Source organism: Aphidius gifuensis, linkage group LG3 (genome assembly GCF_014905175.1).
Source record: "Aphidius gifuensis isolate YNYX2018 linkage group LG3, ASM1490517v1, whole genome shotgun sequence".
Classification (NCBI taxonomy): Eukaryota; Metazoa; Arthropoda; class Insecta; order Hymenoptera; family Braconidae; genus Aphidius; species Aphidius gifuensis.
In genome coordinates, this window is record NC_057790.1 from 23,599,710 (window position 1) to 23,618,332 (window position 18,623).

The 18,623-nt window shown below is 22.9% G+C and overlaps 3 protein-coding genes across 3 annotated transcripts in view; 1 reads left to right on the forward strand and 2 right to left on the reverse strand.

The window, feature by feature from the left end:
• Positions 1-464: 464 nt before the first annotated feature.
• On the reverse strand, positions 465-2,358 carry LOC122853049. The gene is made up of 5 exons (XM_044153271.1): positions 2,173-2,358; positions 1,919-1,969; positions 1,190-1,462; positions 949-1,117; positions 465-869 (listed from the first exon to the last, which is right to left on the reverse strand). Exons 2-5 carry the CDS (start codon positions 1,967-1,969, stop codon positions 769-771), a joined length of 594 nt encoding a protein of 197 aa, XP_044009206.1. The 5' UTR covers positions 2,173-2,358; the 3' UTR covers positions 465-768.
• Positions 2,359-2,722: 364 nt separating this feature from the next.
• Positions 2,723-3,669, reverse strand: LOC122851071. Its single transcript, XM_044150121.1, has 4 exons — positions 3,664-3,669; positions 3,142-3,405; positions 2,916-3,072; positions 2,723-2,842 (listed from the first exon to the last, which is right to left on the reverse strand). The coding sequence occupies exons 1-4, from the start codon at positions 3,667-3,669 to the stop codon at positions 2,745-2,747; spliced, it is 525 nt and encodes a 174-aa protein (XP_044006056.1). The 3' UTR covers positions 2,723-2,744.
• Positions 3,670-7,786: 4,117 nt separating this feature from the next.
• LOC122853044 (putative uncharacterized protein DDB_G0282133) overlaps positions 7,787-18,623 on the forward strand; it is a 29,849-nt gene continuing 19,012 nt past the window's right edge. The window contains exon 1 of the mRNA XM_044153251.1: positions 7,787-8,163. The gene's annotated coding sequence lies outside the window, so the exon portion shown is untranslated. The remainder of the gene's footprint in view (positions 8,164-18,623) is intronic.

Genomic DNA, 18,623 nt, shown 5'->3' on the forward strand with positions numbered 1-18,623 from the left:
ATTTTTGATTATCAAATATTCCACAAAAAAAAAAAGCAAAAGGTTTTATTTTAGTTTAATTTTTCTTCAACTAATCAATAGAATTAAAATGTAGCAAACAAATTGCAGGTAATTCTGATACTTTTTGTAAATTTAAAAAGTTGATTAAACATTATTTTTATTATCTTTAGTTTTTTTTACGTCAACAATTGTCTATTTGTCATCATTGTAAATAATATATTTTTGTTAAAATTTATTTCATTTTTACTAAAGCTTTTTCATTTCTTCCTCAAATATATTTTATTTAATCAACTTTTTTCTTCATTAATTTTTCCTATCAATACTGTGATATTGTAGCTCTTTCATTTATTAAATAAATAAAATGCATAAGAATATTGTGATGATAATTTCCAAAGCTAATTATTTACACAAGTTAACAATACTTTTCATTTAATATAATTAAATACTTCAATAACAAACAACACAAATAACATTTTCAACTTTTTATTTTTTGTATCGAAAAAATAAGTTTAACATTAGTTATTATTAATAATTATTTATATATAATTAGAAAATTATATCACCAAGATATATAAATAAAGAAGAAAAAAAAATTGTTAATATTAATAATATAATTATGAATAATTCGTTGGAATGTTTATTATTTTCATTGGAATGATTTGTATTTTTTTTTTTGGAATGATTATTCAAATAATAAAGTAAAGTATTAGAGTAAAGTGTGAAGTCAATTAATGACCAACACATGAAAAATTTTTACTCTTCTTTTTCTTATGGAACGTAATTGTAATTAGGACTTCGTCTTGGTGCATTTTTACTGCTCATTGTCGAGATGAATGACAATATAACAATACAAGAAATTGATTTGACACCTGTTAAAGATTTAAAAAAAAATAATTAAATATATTTAATAATATGTATAATAAATATAAAATATTAAATTAAACTTACAAATATGGAAAAACCACAATGAAGGTATTGCTTCTCTGCTAGTTAAATGTTGTATGAAATAAATTCCAAAAGATGATGAGTCATATTTGTCGTTGATAATCATCATTGGCCAAGCAATATCAACTGCCAATTTTCCAAGAAATCCAAGTAACACAAGTAACTTGTTGTTCTAAAAAATAATAATAATCATTTAATGTATATATTCATTTGATTGAAAAACTGAATACGCTTATGTACTCACTGAAAGAACACCAAATAAAAGAAATACACATGCAGCACAACCAGCATATGAAAACATGAAATCATTTTCATGTGGTTTCTTGTGAGTGAAACAATAAATGCTTGAGCCTGAATCATCTTTCCATTCCTGACAATTTAGTGTTGGATCTTTTACATGACCAGATCCTAAAAACTTATCAACAACACTAGTGACTGTGTCTTTTGCAGCATACCATGCAGCCCATCCTACATCACTAATTGTTGGCTCATAATATGGTGTTGTCAAATAGAATATCTGCGAAAAACCAATAACAAATTAGAAATTAAATTATTAAATTTTATAAATAATTAATCACAATTTTAATTTATAAATTTCAACATGTTTAATGTAAATGTTTTTTTTTTTTTCTTAATTATTATTATATAATAGATGAGAATATTTATATAATAATATCATAAAAATTATTCTAATAATAAAATAGTAAATTGCAAATAATATACTATTAATTTTTAATTAATAAAAGTATATTTTATTAATTAATTTATTATTTAAATTATTAATTTTATTTGCAATTTAATATTTAATTTAACTTAAAAATGAAAAATTATTTTTGTATTTTTTTTTTTCTTTAAAGTTTATTACTATTTACTTGAATGGAATTTCGTCATATGAAATAGTTGCGTAAATTTTTTCTGCGTATCAATATATATAACAAATGACGTCATAAAATAAATAAATAAAAAAACTTACTGATGAAAAAATGGCAATCAGGATCACCGCAGCTCCACAACAGGAAGTCATCTGAAATATGATAATATTGTTTTGATAAACATTAAACTGTTATGATTATTCACATTGAAAAGATAAAAAGACAAAGGAAAAAAAAGGAAAAGCTATTCATGGTTATGATGATTTTTTTTATGTTAAATATTATAGGGCGTATTAAATATTTTTCTTTCAAAATAATTAATATGATTTATTATTAAAATGTATATTTGACTCACCTTGAAATGTTACTGATGTGTAGATTTGTGGCGATGTAAAACAATACTCAAGGATAATCAAGAGCTATGAAATGGGAATGTGTATATTTATCAACACGAGGTTGAACCAACCAACCAACCAACTTAACAAGTGGTGCTAAAAATCGACTCACCACTGTACAGTCAACAACAGTCAATAATTGTTTCACAACATTTTTCTTACACAAACTATATCTATGGTATGTATAGTGCAGTTTCCCCTTCTTATCGTCCATATAACCATAAAACCCCGTGAAAAAAAAATTGTAAAACAAAAATTGATATTCATATTAATTGTATGATAATTAAGTTAATTACGCTTTTATTTTATAACAATCTTCTCGAGATCTTATTGTTTTTAATAATAAACAAAGTATTATTTAAATTTTTTTATAAAATAAATATTATTAACCAGTGTTTAGGTAAAATGTTATTTTATCGATCGAGATAATGTACAACTTTTAGCGCCACCTAATATCATTAACTAATAAAAAATATAAATTATAATTAAGAATAAAAAAAACCAATATTATAATTGTTTTATTAATTTATTATTAATATATAATTTCGTGATGTACTGGTAAAAGCATAATATTATGCTTCAATTGAAAGTACAAGTTGTATATAACAAGGCAAAAATACATTTTAATAACTGTAAAAGAAAAATTAAATAAATGTAAATATAAGCATATTACTAAATTAATATGAAAATTAGATCTACTTACATGAGAGAAATAAAATGATCATAAATAAAGTCTTGCTAGGGATCAACACAAGTCCAAAACATGAAGTTTTATACTCCATACGTTCAATGATATATTGCCACGAAAGATCAACAATAATTAATCCAACAAGACCAATCAGTAAGGGTAATTTTTTGTACTGAAATTAATAATATTTATATTACATATTATTTATTGTTTGATTGTTTCTTCAAACTTGAATACTCACGTTGTAAGCACCAATAAATAAGCATCCACTTAAAATCATAGCAGAAATTTGAAAAATACGATCAATAATATGAGGATCATAATGAACAATTTCAACATATGTATAACAATCTCCATTTTCACATTCAATTGGTTCTAAATAAAATTTAAACCATAATTCTGGACGATTTTTAATTTCATTTTGTATTTCAGTTGCATTTAAAAGATTATTATGATCAACTGTTTTTATTGAAGGTTCAATTTGTGGTGTCAAAAAAAATATCATCTAAAAAAATTTAATAATTTTGTAAAATAAAACATAACATTAATATTGTGACAGATGCAGTGAGATTAAAATAAATAAACTCACACAAACATAGAATTTCACTGATTTGTTGTTAAATACTTACAAAAGATAAAATCGAAATTTGAATTACTGCAGTTCGATTATTAAAAACGAAACAGCACTTTTTGTGCTGGAATTAAAATAATTGTGATTATTTTGTTTACATATTTTTATGCTGAACACGTGTTATTTACATACTTTCATGATCTGAACGTTACATGTTACATACTTACAAAAGGTAACTTCCAAATTTGGAAGAGTTGATACAAATTTTGTTTGTTGTTTGCTTTAATAAAGTGGTAAATTTGAGGACAAATTCAGAATGGCCGACTTTAGCTCATTTGTCAGTTCTCTTGATGATGGTGTTGATGATGATGATATGTGAGAGTTGTAAAGACGATTTACGGTCAGCGGGTCAGTGCTTTCGGCGCAACTTATGCAGCGCATTATTTGGGGTCTGTTCAGGTGTGATTTTCATTTTCATTTTCACAATACACACAAAATAAAATTCACACATGGCTATCGATCAAATATCTAACGCTTAGAGACTTTGGGAGCCTCTACAGGTTTTAGATGATGTTACTATAGGCATTGAGATACCTGTAGATTGATTTGTTTATGTGTCTATGAGGATTTTTTTTTCCAAATAATCTAAACACTGAGACCTCAATATCATAGGGTGCAATTTTATGTGTGCTAATTTGAGTTTTTCTTCTATCGAAAATTACGACTGGAAGTTTCTATTGTGTTTCCAGCTAGTCAATTTAAAAAAAAATAGATTTACTTGGTTGTTTTAATGAAATTCATACTTCTAAAAATGCTTGATCACTTAATTGCTTTGCATTTTGAGTGCCAAATTTAGAATTTTCATTTAATTTTCAGTTTATAAGTCTCATTTTAATTTAAAAAACAAAATTCTATTGTAGAGATTATTATTATAATTAAAGTGAACGAAATAAATTGCTTTTTCATATACATTTAATGATTCGCAATTAATTTAAAAACACATAAATCATGAAAACAATTATTATCAGCCATTGAAATTGATGGAATTGATTTAAAGACAATTTCATAGCCAACAGTCATTATTTACGTATGATTAAATAGAATTTCATTTCATCGACAAAGATAACACACAACGTTCAATGTCCCTTATGCATTGTTTAATTAAAAATGATGAAAATAATGAAAGATTAAATTGCCCTCAAGCAAATATATAAATATAAAATATCAAATCGATTGAAATTTTGTTTTTTCCTTTTTCATAAACATATACATAAACATTTGTTATATTATATGTTGTATATCAATATAATTTACCAAATTGTTATTTTACAATCTAACATTTATTTATGTATAATTTAATGATCAATGACGTAAATTGAGTTGAACAATTTGCGTAGGATATATGATTTGCGACACTTACAAATTCATATAGAATTGCCGATTGAACTGAAAGACTAAGGCGGTTGAATTGCTTGAAATTTTTTATTGGGCGTTTCCTGGTACATACTATATTTTTTACCGTTAAAACTTCACCCACCTTTATCATTATATTATCATGATTATTATTATAATGTTTTTTATATTATTTTCCATTTTAAAATGTGTGTATATACAGAGTACAGACACAATGTGGATCACCAATATTTTGTGCGGAAATGAGTCGCAGTGACTGAGGTCTCTTCGCTCTGCCATATCGGGTTTATTTTTTATTACTTGGTATGGGTCATACACATTATTACAGACAACTTGTTAACACACCTGTACAATTGACACACCTATCTCATTCCATACGGAATTATTTTTTATCAATTTAACAAAACACAGTAATACAGATTATTATTTTTTATTAAAGAAATATAATTTTGTTTTTTTTTTATATTTCAACTGTTGATATTTTTTATTTTAAATGTAAAAAATGTATTTTATTAATCGTTAATATGTTACTCTAAAAGTCTGAATTTTGAATGATTCGAAAAATTTTAAATTTAAAATTTAAATCCACACAAAAAAGATGATGATTTTTTTTTTTATAATTCACTTGATAATTTAATGAAAAATATATTGTAAAGATATAAATTTTTTTCTTATAATATTGTCGAGTCACGCGATTCATATTTTGAATAATTATAGTGGAATTGTAAATTGTAATGGATGCTATATATACACATGATGAGGCGAGTAACCTGGCGACGTCTTAAACACAAAGTCAATCTATACAGATCGGCAATGTTGAATCATAGGACACACATAGCGGAACTTTATCTTTATTGTTTTTTTTTTTTTCTTTTATATTTTTTTTCATTTGTTTAGCTTGTATTTCTATATTATCACACCTAAATCTATTTTTCGTTCCAGCGATAATTTTTAAAACTCAAAAGTTAATTTAATTTTCGAACGGATAATACGCAAATATTTAAAAAATCATGACAAGTTTTAAAATTTAAACTAAAAATCAAGTTCAAGCTACATGAAGCTCCCAATTTTTCTTTATATTTACTATTCATTTGTGTTTATTTCAAAAGTTCCTGAGAATCTTATGTAGAGAAAAAAGCTTTTAATAAAAAAATTATGCAAAAAGAAAAACTTGGCGCGCTATCACTCTCGTTAATGAAAATAGCAGTATTCTTCATCAAGAGAAGAACAAAAATAACAGTGAAAATTTTAATTACAAAGGAAAATAATTAATTATTTTTTAACTTTATGCATAGTTTATATTTTGCCTCTTTACTATTTTTTTTAATAAATTTATCCTCCCTTGGAAGTATATTCTTTACTCGGTGATTTAACTATGGGAATAATTCACATAATGCAGTACTCAAGATCACGGACCCCATCCAACATATTCACATATTGCATACACATATATACATCCTCACAATATACAAAACTTCCACGTGCAAATTTACCTTCCGCAAAAGATCCCAACAATTCTCACAATTATATCAAATTTTTTTTTTTTAATCTTATACCAATTACACAAAAATTCCAATGAACGCATTTTTTCACAATTTAACATAAAAATAATCAAATGTAAAAATTTCAATTCAACAAAGTACAATAAACCTCAATTGATATAATTTAAATTAATTTATTTTTCACATGATAACTATATATACAAAAAAATTTGAGTTGAAAAATAAAATAAAATTCACGATAACATGTTAGCAGACAAATGTTAATTTTAATTTTTTTATTATTCGATAAGTATAGATTGTGATCAACAAATAATAACACCCACCTTCAAAAAAAAATAATATTATTTTTAAATAAGAAAAAAAGCAAGAAACCAGGGACAAATAGATGGAAGAAAAAAATTAAACATGCTACATAATTTGTGGATTGTTCTCTTCTACAAATGCAGAGCAAAAAAATAAAAAAAATAAAAATGTTGGAAGGCTGAGTATATTATTGTATGGTGTAACATTGAGAGAATTTATAAAGAGAACTAACAAAGTCAAAAAAAAAAAAAATTCAAATATGTTTGTTTAGTATATGTAAATAAAATAAACTCGTCCTGTAACATAAAACTCATAGAGGACTTGAATTTATATCAAATAAAAATTAATAAACAATATTTTTTTATACATTTAAATGTATTTATTATTATTATTGATTATATATTTTTAAATAAACATTTATATTGCTATTTTGTCAATAAATATAGGTGTCTTTTTCTACTAGAAATTCCAGGATATATTATTTTGAAAACAATGATCATAGTTCAGTGGGCAGATATGTATTTTTTAAAAATATTTATAAAGAATGAAAGGAGTAGTAATATATATGAAAATAAATAAATAATAAAGAGGAGGTGAACAGAAAATATGGCCATGATATTTACGTGTATACACGGCCTCCACGTGAAAGTGTTATTTGCATTTTTAGTAACTTAAAACTGTATGGATGTAATGGAGGCAGGTAAGATGCAATCTTACAATTGCAATACAAAAAAAAAAAATATTATTCTAGAAATGTTTTTGTAAATTTAAATTATTATTTGTATATTTTTTTTATTTTTATTAATTAAATAACACTGATTTTAATGAAATTTAATTTTGTTTATTTTTATTAACATGTTAACAAAATTGTTGTTAATTTTTTTGCAACAAAAATTATGTAATTTTAATTTTATTTATTTTAATTTGTGTTATTTAATAATTATTATGTTAAACAACAAAAAAAAAAAAAAAAAAATACTATCTGAACTTAAATGAGACTCGAGAGAAGGTCTTGAGATCTCTCTCTGAGTCTACAATTTTTTTTTTTTTTCAAACTCATCAAAGCACTCACGAGTTCCTTCAACGATAAGGCCTCTCACTTGGTCGGCAACGTTCGACTCGGATGGTCGTACTCATATGCCCGTTTACGCGGTTTTATATTCAAAAGTAACTCAGTGAATGGAAATTCAAAAAAACAAAAAAAAAGAGAAAGGTCGTGCAACAATTTATTCAAATTTTTTGACTTATTTTTTTTTTTTTATAAAAAATTATAATTAAATTAATAAATATTTTTTAATAATGTGAATTGTTTATTTATCTGTGAATTGTGAATGTTATTAATATTGTGGTTTAACGATTTTAACATTACTGTGGTTATTGTCATTAAATAAATTTGTTATTGTATTTTTTTTTTTTTAAATAATTGTGAGGTGCGCATAACTGGATATCATTGATGGATTAGACATTTTAAAATGTGAGTATATTTAAATGAAATAATTTATTATTCATTTTCTTCGAAAAAATAAAATAATAAAATATTTATCGAGCAAGAAATTTGTAATAAAACATAAAAACTAAAATCGATATATAAAGAAATTAAAAATATAAAAAAAAAAATTTCTCAATATATATTTTTGATAGTGTGTTATGGTTGTTTTTTTTTTAAATTTTATTTGAATATATGTATTCTCAAAATGTCAGAATGTTTAAGAGTTGAATGCTAAGTTGAATTTCTTCAGTGTGTTACGGAGTTGTGAGCAAGACGATTGATGATTACGAAAACGTCGTTACAAATTCTGCAATATTATATAGAAGCTTTCGTTTCCTTGGTCACAGACCCACGCGACCCTCACACGTATATCGCATTAAATCCCGTTTTTTATTTTATATTTATTACATATTTATTTAATTTTGTTATATATCCAAAATTATTTATTTACCATACTGCATATACATTCATTGCATGACTCTAAATTACAATAAAATCCAAATGAAATTTTTAAAAACAATAACAATAATAATAGCATCAAAATCAAGTATGTCAATAGAAAATTTATAATTACTAAATAATTATATATTAATTATTTAAATTACTATAATAAAATCAATTACTCTGATTGCTTCAATAGACTCTAAAATTATTTTTCCTTTCCACTATAATTAATAGCATGTAATTGTTTTTCCATAAATTGTTTAAAATTTTTTTTCTACTATTATTATTTAAAAAACAACAATTTTATTTAATCAGCAATTGTTTTTTTTTTTATATTTTTTTAATTTTTGCCTAGATGAAGTTGGCATTAATAATAATTTTTTAAAAGGATTTTATTTGTTGAAAAAAAGAAAATAAATAGATAAAAATTAAAATGAAATATATATGTGTGTATTTAGATATAATATAAAATAATAAAAAAACAAATTAATAAGAGCAGATGGATGTTGAGATATGATATACATTGGTAAAACAGGTGGTGGCCGCCTTTCTTCGGCCACGGAGCATTTATCCTGCGCGTTCCATTAAATATTAACTCGTTGAGACTATAACGGTCCAGCTAAAATCTCATTTTAAATATAAAATATATTTTATAGATAAAAATACGATTGTTATATTTATTATTAATAATTATTATATATTGTTTTATTTTTATTTAAAAAAAAAGAACAACTTGATATTTATATAATTGAATGCGAAGCCGTTTTTTATTTTCATAAGTATAAAATCGAAAGTCATTTGAGATAGTTACTAGTCAATATAATTTATCGGTTTTTAATCTTTTTAATAATTCAATTCTGTACCTCGGTATATATTGTATTTTTGTTATTCAATTTTAAGTGACTATTTGAAACTTTGTCTCAAAAAAAAATTGTATCTAATCGTTAATTTAATTTTTTTTTTTGGGATGTAAATTAGGTCGAGTAATTTGTCTTTCACTTGGCAGTATATGTGGATCAATTTTTTTAAAAAATAAATAAACATATCAATGTAGCTTCAGTTGATATTTTTTATTTAATATATATTGTTGAAAAAATATTATTTCTTTGTCGGTTTGGTTATTGGAACATAACGTTTGTTCAATGAAGCGATAAATTTATCTTCAAACATTGAGTTGGGAAAGAAAAAAAAACAAGTAAAATAATTAATTGTAAATATTCATCAGACATAAAAGAAAGCATTGAAAATTAAATAATTAAAATACATTTAAATGGTGTATTAAAATAAATAAATTAATGATTTTTTATATATAAAAGTTATATAAGAAAATTTAAAATTGAAAAAATTTATAAAATATCAATAAATCGATTGACAAGTATTTTGATTTGTTATTTTTATATTAAAATCCTGTTTATTGCATAAGGATATTTGTCATCGTTTAAAAAATATATGCTGTAAATTAAAGTGATGACATGTTGATTAATAAATTAATTAAATAATTGTTATTAATTTTCAAGGACATGACAAAAAATTATTTACTAAAAATAAAACAATAAATATAAATTAATAATCAAGATAAAAAATATAATGAATTATTTTTACCTTGAAAGTATTATTTTTTATTTTTTCTTAATTTTTTTTAGTTATCGGGTTCTAGTTTTGCATATATAAATACAGTGACAATTAACCACAGAAAAGACGAGCACAGGAAAATAAAAGACCTTTGTGGCTGACCTGATAATCCCCAAGTTTCTCAACCCGAGAAATTGCATTTATTTTTTACTTTTTAATAATAAAAATAAATTCAACAATTTTTTTTTCCATTCATTTTATGTTCAACCTTTTTTTTTGAGATAAAAAAAATATATATATTTTCAAAGCTTCTCTACAATCGCGTTTGGACTGGTAATTTTGTGGTCTCTGTCAGATATATTCGCATAAAAATAAAATAAATATAAATATTATAAATAAAAAAAAGAATTAACAAGATATAAAAACAAGAAAATTTCATTTCTTTAACAATAGATTGAGATAACTGTCAAGGCAATTGAAATTATAATGGTTTATTTAATTTATTTTTATAAACTCTCCAAAAATATCAAAAATTTATTTATTTTTTTTTCCACATTTTTCTCGTGAGAAAAAAAAAATAATAATACAAATTTTAATAATATATAATTTTTTGTCTTTTATCATTTTCATCATTATTAATTTATTCATAAATTATATTTTAAAGACACTTTCGAAAAAGTGATACTTTAATGTGAAAAAAAAAATAAATGATACAATTTTTCATTTTCTAATAAATTTAAATATAATATAAAAAAAAGACGTGTGTGTTCTAATTTTTATGTCAAATAAATTTAATATAATACAATATTTATATTTAAATTTATTTAAAAAAAAAAAAAAAGTAAATAAATGTTTTGATAAGTTGGAGAAGGCCAAGAGCAAAAACTCACTGCATTTCCTATTTAAAAAAAAATATATATAAGAAAAAGTCAAGAGTATGAGAAGCAATATGAGACAATCGTGAAAGCAAAAAAAAATTTTTCACAATTGTCTCGTAGAAAGTAAACATATAAATAGCACTATAATCAACACTATATAAATATGTGTACATTATTAGATGCGTGAATCAACTATAATTCAATTTATAATGTTTTGCCACATGATAATATTAATATAAAACACTACATAAAAAATGAAACTGAAATAGAGAGACTTTTTAATTTAAATATTTAAAAAATTAACAACTATTATTATTGTTGTTATTTTATAAATAATAATGTCCTAAATATTTATCACAGACAATGTCGCAGAAATAAAAGTTGAAATTTTGTTATTTTTTTACCTTTCTTTTGTTGAAAATTTTAATAAAAAAAAAATTATATTAGCCATTGTGTATTCTCGCCCATGTCCAGTTACAAATAATCGCATGTATATTGTATATGCTTCATATGCCCACGGGTATTAAACGTTATATTTTGAAAAAACCAGTTTTATAAAATGATGCTTAACTCGACGCACACAAAAATGAATTATTTAAATAAAAAAAAAAATTAACAAGTATTAAAACATGCCAAAATATTGTATATATTACAATATTGCATTAATATTCCATCATGAATATATTTTTTCTTTCATTTTCAAGACAAAAGAAATTCAAAACTTCTAGGATCAATTATTTTTTCATTTTTTTTTTCATTTTTTTTCAGATTTATATTTACTATTTTTACTATTTTTTTATCTTGTCATTAATTTTTTTTTATTATAAACATAAAAAGAATTGTTTTTGATTTTGAAAAAGAAAAAAAAAAAAATGTATAAAAATAGTATACAAGTGATAAAAATCACTAGTTAGAGACATTCCTTGTGAATTTTCTTCCAATGAAAGATGTACAAGATCATGGTAAAGACTATTCTACGAAACAAGTACATAAAAAAAATTTTCTCAAGTTGTATAAGACGAGTTTTACAGTAAAAATAAGTTAAACTTGTGTATAAAATTTTTAAAACATCATCATTGTTTACCCTTGCAGTAAAACTAAAATACAAATGGAATATAAAAAAAATGAAACAATAATTAACTCCTTATAAGCAAAAAAAAAATATATTAAAAATAGAAAATGACGTTTATAAATATGGAAAAAAAACATATTATGCAAAATCAAAAGAATTTATTATAACATTATAAAATTTAAATATCCAATGAATGATGATATTATACATTAAAATGGAATGTGAATTTCACACATGAAGGGAAATTATTATTTGCGCAATAATAAACCTAGTAACCTTTTGTGTATATGCCTCATCTATACACATAAATATTTGTAAAGAAATTTTAGTTTCAAACATATTATAAAAGTCAGTTTTATATACATATATATTCATTGGTAATTTTGCGATGTCTATAATAATAGGTTAAATAAAAAAAATAACATCTGTTAAGGTTACTTGTATTGAATTTTTTTTTTATTTTTTCAAACAAGTCACGCATTTATCTATATTTTGTGTATCTATTATTATATTTTTTATTTTTTTTTTTCATTTTGAATAATAGACATGCACAAATTTGCAGACAAAAATAACAAATATATTTTTGTTTTTTTTTATTTGAATAAAAATTCAAAAGATTGCGAAGAACTGAAAATAAATAATTACAAGTTAAGAAAAAAAAAAAATAAGGCATACGTTGGGGTCACCTCTGAAAGTATAATATATGAATTTAAAAAATTTACAATTATTTCCACTTCAATTATCATATGATTTATTGTTTATAAAAATATTTAAAAAATATTTAATCATATGATAAGAGTAATGAAAATAAAAAATAAAATATCGATGATTCGACCTCATTTAAGTCGTTTGCTCTCCTATTGACACACTTAACGTCATGGCGTAACATAAAGCAGTGATTCTCAATCATAAATGACCGCTTTCATGTTGTTTTTTAAATCCGGAATCAACAAGTGCAAAACCTAAACGATTGTAACCACTGGTTCAGTTGCAAACTAACGGTTACATGTCAATTCTCTTATTTTTTAAATTAATTTAAATAATTGTTAACTTGTAATTAAATTTATAACTTAATTTTTTACCTAGGTTCAATTAATGAAAGCTTTTTTTAATTGATATTTGTCGTATGTAAAAATACAATTAATTTAAAAAATAAAAAATGAAACCTAAAACTGTCAATAACAGAAAAAAACTTGAATTAATAAAAAAATTAAGTTTTAAAAATTAGCTCAACACTCAAAAAAATAATTTTATTATTTATATATAAAAAATATATATTGTTACTTGTGGTTTATAGTTAATCGAGCATTCAGTGACCCCGTTGATGGGCCTTACTCAGAGACCGTTCGGTTGTCTGGCAACCTCTCACAAAAAAATATGAAAAAACACAGGGAAAAATAACCGTCAACCGGTTCGAATTCTCGCAAAACAACGTTCACATATATAAAAAAAAAAAAATTATAGTTGAGTCATGTGTGTGGGTTTTACGAAGTTGTAAATAAATGTTAAATCGTTTTAAATGTCTATGAAAGAGTTTAATATATCGAGATCTACGGGATATTGACTTTTGACCGTTATAACAGACAGACCAGTATGTCCAACTCAATTTTCCATGAAATACATATGTCAACACTGAAATTATATACTTATTATAAAACCTATGATTTATTTAATTGAAAATATAAAAAAAAAAAAAACGCTATTCTAAATTCAATAAATAACTAGGCTAATATTTATATTTTAAAAAAAAAATTTTTTTTCTTTTTTTATCTTCTCTTGTATTTATTAATTTATATATAGACTATTATTATCTTTTAAATATTTACAAGTATATTGTAATGTAATAGATATTTATAATATTTAAAAAAAAAAATGTATAAATTTTAATGCTCATCTTGTTTGCGCGTGAGCAACGCTTTCCCATCTGCACAAAGCTGAAACGTATTTAATTGCTCTGGCCAACTTTTCATCTACTTGTATATAAATTTTTAAAATAAAAATTAAATAAAAAAATTTATATTGAATATATTTAAAAATAAGTTTATAAAATTTTATTGATAATCTAGTGTATCAAAGGGTTGCATGCGTGAATACCGATGAAAGTTGGATGAAAACTTTATGCTAAAATTTTTAAATATATTTTTAAAATTATCATTTTTATATACTTTAATTATCCTACTAAATGTACAATATATTATTTTTATTTCATTTTTCATATACAGAAAGTTTTTTATGATATATATTTACTTGATAATATTATTTTAAATCGTGCAAGTAATTTTTAATTTTTATTATAAATATGGTTTTATAGAGTGACCCCAACTTCCAAGTTAACCGGAGCATTAAACGGTCACTATTATTTTACTACTGTTCACAATATAGAGAGTAGTCTTTTCTTAAAATAAAAAAAATTCATGTAATCAAGTTTAGCATAAATTTACTTTCATGTAAATTGGTTCACACGCATATATAATCAAGAAAACTAAATCATTTTTTGCCAAAGTTAATTATTAAATTATAAATTAACTTGATTATTATATATTGATACTTGATAATTATTAGATTAATAATTTATTTATGATTGATTGATAAATAAATAATAAAATTTTGTTTATTAAAAAAAAATATATATATGAGAACTTGAAATATTATTTCCGTTAGTGAGGTCGAGGTACCAGAGAAATTCCACTTGGCATGGGAACAAGTCTGTCCGTTACGTTGGTCTGACTTTTGTTTTGAAATTATATTTTATTATTTTCAAAGGATTTATTATTTGTGCGGTTTTTATTTTTATTATCATTTGTTTCTTTTATTTATTTTTTTTGTTTAAAGTCATATAATGATAATGACACCTTGAGACTTGTCGTGAACTCAACAGTGTTACGTAAAAGAGGAACAAAATTAAATATGTATGTGTCTCTGGTGTGTGGTGTTCTGGTTAACTATTTATTAATTATTATGCATTTGAAATTTGCCTTGGGTGTTGTGCAATTTAATGGAGAAGGTGATAATTTTTTTTTATTATTTTTTTTTTTTTTGTTATGAAATTTATATTTGCATTTGTATAAAAGTTTGATGTTATTTTAGAATAATGAGATTAGTTATGCATTTATTCAGTTGAAATTATTATAAACCAAATAAACAATACAAAAAATAAATTTAAAAAAAAATTAATATAAAATTTTTCGTTTATTTTGACCTAAATTAAAGGTAGAAATTTTTTTTTTTTTTTTCTCGAATTTCATAATCAGATTTGAAGCAAGATTTTTTGCATCTTACAAATCATATTACTAATATCAAATCCGTCAATCTATATTTACCTGTATTACGAAAGTTATTTATCATATAGGAAAAATAAAAAAAAAGTAAAAAACTTTTGCCTATAAGTCGTCGTCACCGTCGCGCTCATGACGCATTATGAAATTTTTGTTTCACATTATTCGACACGGTGTTGACGAACTCTTTATAAAATATACACACCTATAATTATACATCTTCACACATACACATACGCAATTTTATAAACACCATCTATAAAAAATATGATACACAAGTTTCGCAAGTTTATAAACTTAACCAGAGGATTTTAAAAATAAAATTTTAAAAGTTTTAAAAATATTGTCATTTAAAATTCTGTTACTGGATATATATATATGTATTTATTATAACTACTATCGAGTTTCATTTTAAAAAATATTTTAGCATATTTAAAAACGATATTAAATTATCAGATAAAAATATATATGATACATGTTTATCAACTAACAAGTTTTGATTACGGCATGTTTATTTAAAAACAAAAAAAAAAAATATTTTTAAATTTGAAAAAAAAAAAACCAGTAAGTAATAATAATAAGATAAAAAAAAAATAATTTAAAAGTGCTTACAGTTGATCTGCTTTTGAGTATGCCAATCGTTTAAAATTATTAAATATTTTTTTTTTCTTGACAAGAAGGTGCTAATTAACTTTAAAATTTGCATGAAATTTAATCAAAAAAAAAAATATAAATACATTTTTATAGTTTCTTATTAATATTTAAAATAAAAATTATAAATAATTACACAATGTTTATGATTTTCACCTAGTAATTATTATTGTTTTTTATTTATTAAATAAACATAATAATTATTGCAATTAATTTATGTTAAAAAAATAAAAAAAGATGGTGTTGGTGATATCGTTGATCGATTTCACGGGTATTTGGAAATTATTTCATCCACGATTTAATCAATAGCACTCCCATTTATAAAAATAATATTTTCTATCTCTGTTTTTATTTATGTTTAATCTGACTTTTAATTTGCAATATGTAACGCTTCTTTAAATTGCACCAGTGCACTGAAAACTTTCGCCTTATTTTTTAAAAAACAGTTTTGATTCACAAGCGTGTCCGTTTCGTTGGTTTATCGAGTGTCAAATCGACACCCAATTAAATTGAAACTTGATCTTTGCATATTACTTCTCAAGCGTTTTATCAACAATGTACTAAAATAATTTTCATTTCTTTCAGTAATCAGTATGAATATGTTTGACTATAAATTACAATTAAAATCCAATAGAAAAAAATCAAAAACTTTCTTTTTCAATTGTTGAAAAAAAGTATATTTTATATTAATTTAACTATTATAAAATAATAATTCAAATTGATAATGCATTCAAGTCGACTTTCATGACTCGATGAAAGCAGTCTGCTTAGATTCACTCGGTATATGTATCAAGAGCTTCACCCAAGGCAATTTGTCCAATTTTTTTTTAAAAGAAAAGTATTTTTTTTTTTCTAAATGAAAGCAGAATATTCAAAAAAAAAAAAAAAAAACAGAAGATAAAAAATAAAAAATTTTAAACAAGATGAAGAGAAATATATATAAACTTCCAGAAAAGAAAGGCTTCCTGTTTGATGGGCAATCTGAAATTGAGGTTATCTTAAAACCAATTGTTTTAAAATCTTTGATTGTCTCTGTTCATTCAACCTGATATGATGATTACGAAATTACAAAATTCATTGCACAAAATTCATTGATACTGTCAAAAATTTCAAGGATTTCGTTTCATTTTTCATATCAAAATTTCAATTAAATTCAATTTGATAAATAAAATATTGAACAAGTGTTTACTGACCTATTCAATATATGAAAATATATATATCAGTAAATATGATTATTAATTTAAACACCAAATACTGGTATGAAAGTCATGGCAAGTTACAGTATAAAATACAAAGTCACAAGTAGGACACGCTTGGCCCTGCACATTCACTGGTTTCCTTTCAAAAGTCCCATAAATCTTATTTCTTATACTCGACATTTTTATTTCATTATTTTTTTTTTTTTTACCTCTTTTTATTTTTGAAATCAATCTTTGAAACTAAGCTTATAACAAGCATGTATATTGTCTCTTTAGATATATATATATAATTAAAAATAAAAGTAAAGAAATATAAAAATAAAAAAAAAAAATGATAAAGTGAAAGGAAATTGATATGAAATTATCATTTTTAAATATTATATTAAAGATTGTGTTAATCTATTGATGTTTTGAGTTCGCCCACTTGTAACTACCTTTATTTTATTTTTTTAAATTTTTCGTGTCAGTGCTTTGTCGATAACCGTTCACTTGGAATAACCGTTATAAACCGTCGTTGAATTTCTGCGTATCGAGATCGATGCGACGCTGACCTTACTGTCTTGTATCTATTTTTTTTTTCATAGTAAAAATATATTTTACTATTTACTATTTATATCTAATCAAATTTGTCGAGTAGATATAAAAAAACAAGGAAATCAACAACAATATCTGTATGAAAATATTATAAATTCTTTGGAAAAATAATTATTTATTTAACATATTGTTATGGTAAATTATTTAGCGTATATAATTTATTTAAATAAAATTTAAAAATATTTATTATACAGAAAATTAATTGATTAATTGTTAAATAATTTATTAAAAAATATTCAACATAGATAATAAAATTGTAATAGGTACAGTAACATAAGCCACCACCATCTTAGTCAGTATACATCTTGAGAAACGGGTTTTTTCTTGGAGGTAATGCAAAACCTAGAGAAGTTTATTTTTACATTAACATTTAGATATACTTATGTATGGTATACTCATGTAATGTGCATGTAACTTGACTTTAGCTACTGATTTATATTTTAATATTAAATAATTATTTTTCTCAGTGTTCATACGAGTATAATTTAATCTATAATATGAAAATTAAACATTTAAATATACAAAAATAATAAAGCACAAAATTGTTTTGGTAAAAAATATTCTGACTCAATTTTAAAATGACTCATCACAACGGTCATCGTCCTGAGCGAAAAATATAATAAAATAATAACCACCCAAACATGATCCATAAAATAAAAAAAATCTTTAAAAGAAATAAAAAAAAAATTTTAGATTTCATTTTAAAAAAGCTTTTAAATTTTTTTAAAAAAAAATTTATTGATATGTTTTAATTGAATGA

What these genes read in the sequence shown, in the direction of transcription:
- LOC122853049 (XM_044153271.1), bottom strand. Translation starts at nt 1,969, where the DNA reads ATGACTTCCTGTTGTGGAGCTGCGGTGATCCTGATTGCCATTTTTTCA. An exon ending in TGATTGCCATTTTTTCATCA is followed by an intron (nt 1,463 to 1,918) that starts GTAAGTTTTTTT and finishes GGTTTTTCGCAG; the next exon opens with ATATTCTATTTGACAACACC. An exon ending in TTTTATTTGGTGTTCTTTCA is followed by an intron (nt 1,118 to 1,189) that starts GTGAGTACATAA and finishes ATTATTTTTTAG; the next exon opens with AACAACAAGTTACTTGTGTT.
- LOC122851071 (XM_044150121.1), bottom strand. An exon ending in TATTTATTGGTGCTTACAAC is followed by an intron (nt 3,073 to 3,141) that starts GTGAGTATTCAA and finishes TATTAATTTCAG; the next exon opens with TACAAAAAATTACCCTTACT. An exon ending in GATCATTTTATTTCTCTCAT is followed by an intron (nt 2,843 to 2,915) that starts GTAAGTAGATCT and finishes TTTCTTTTACAG; the next exon opens with TTATTAAAATGTATTTTTGC.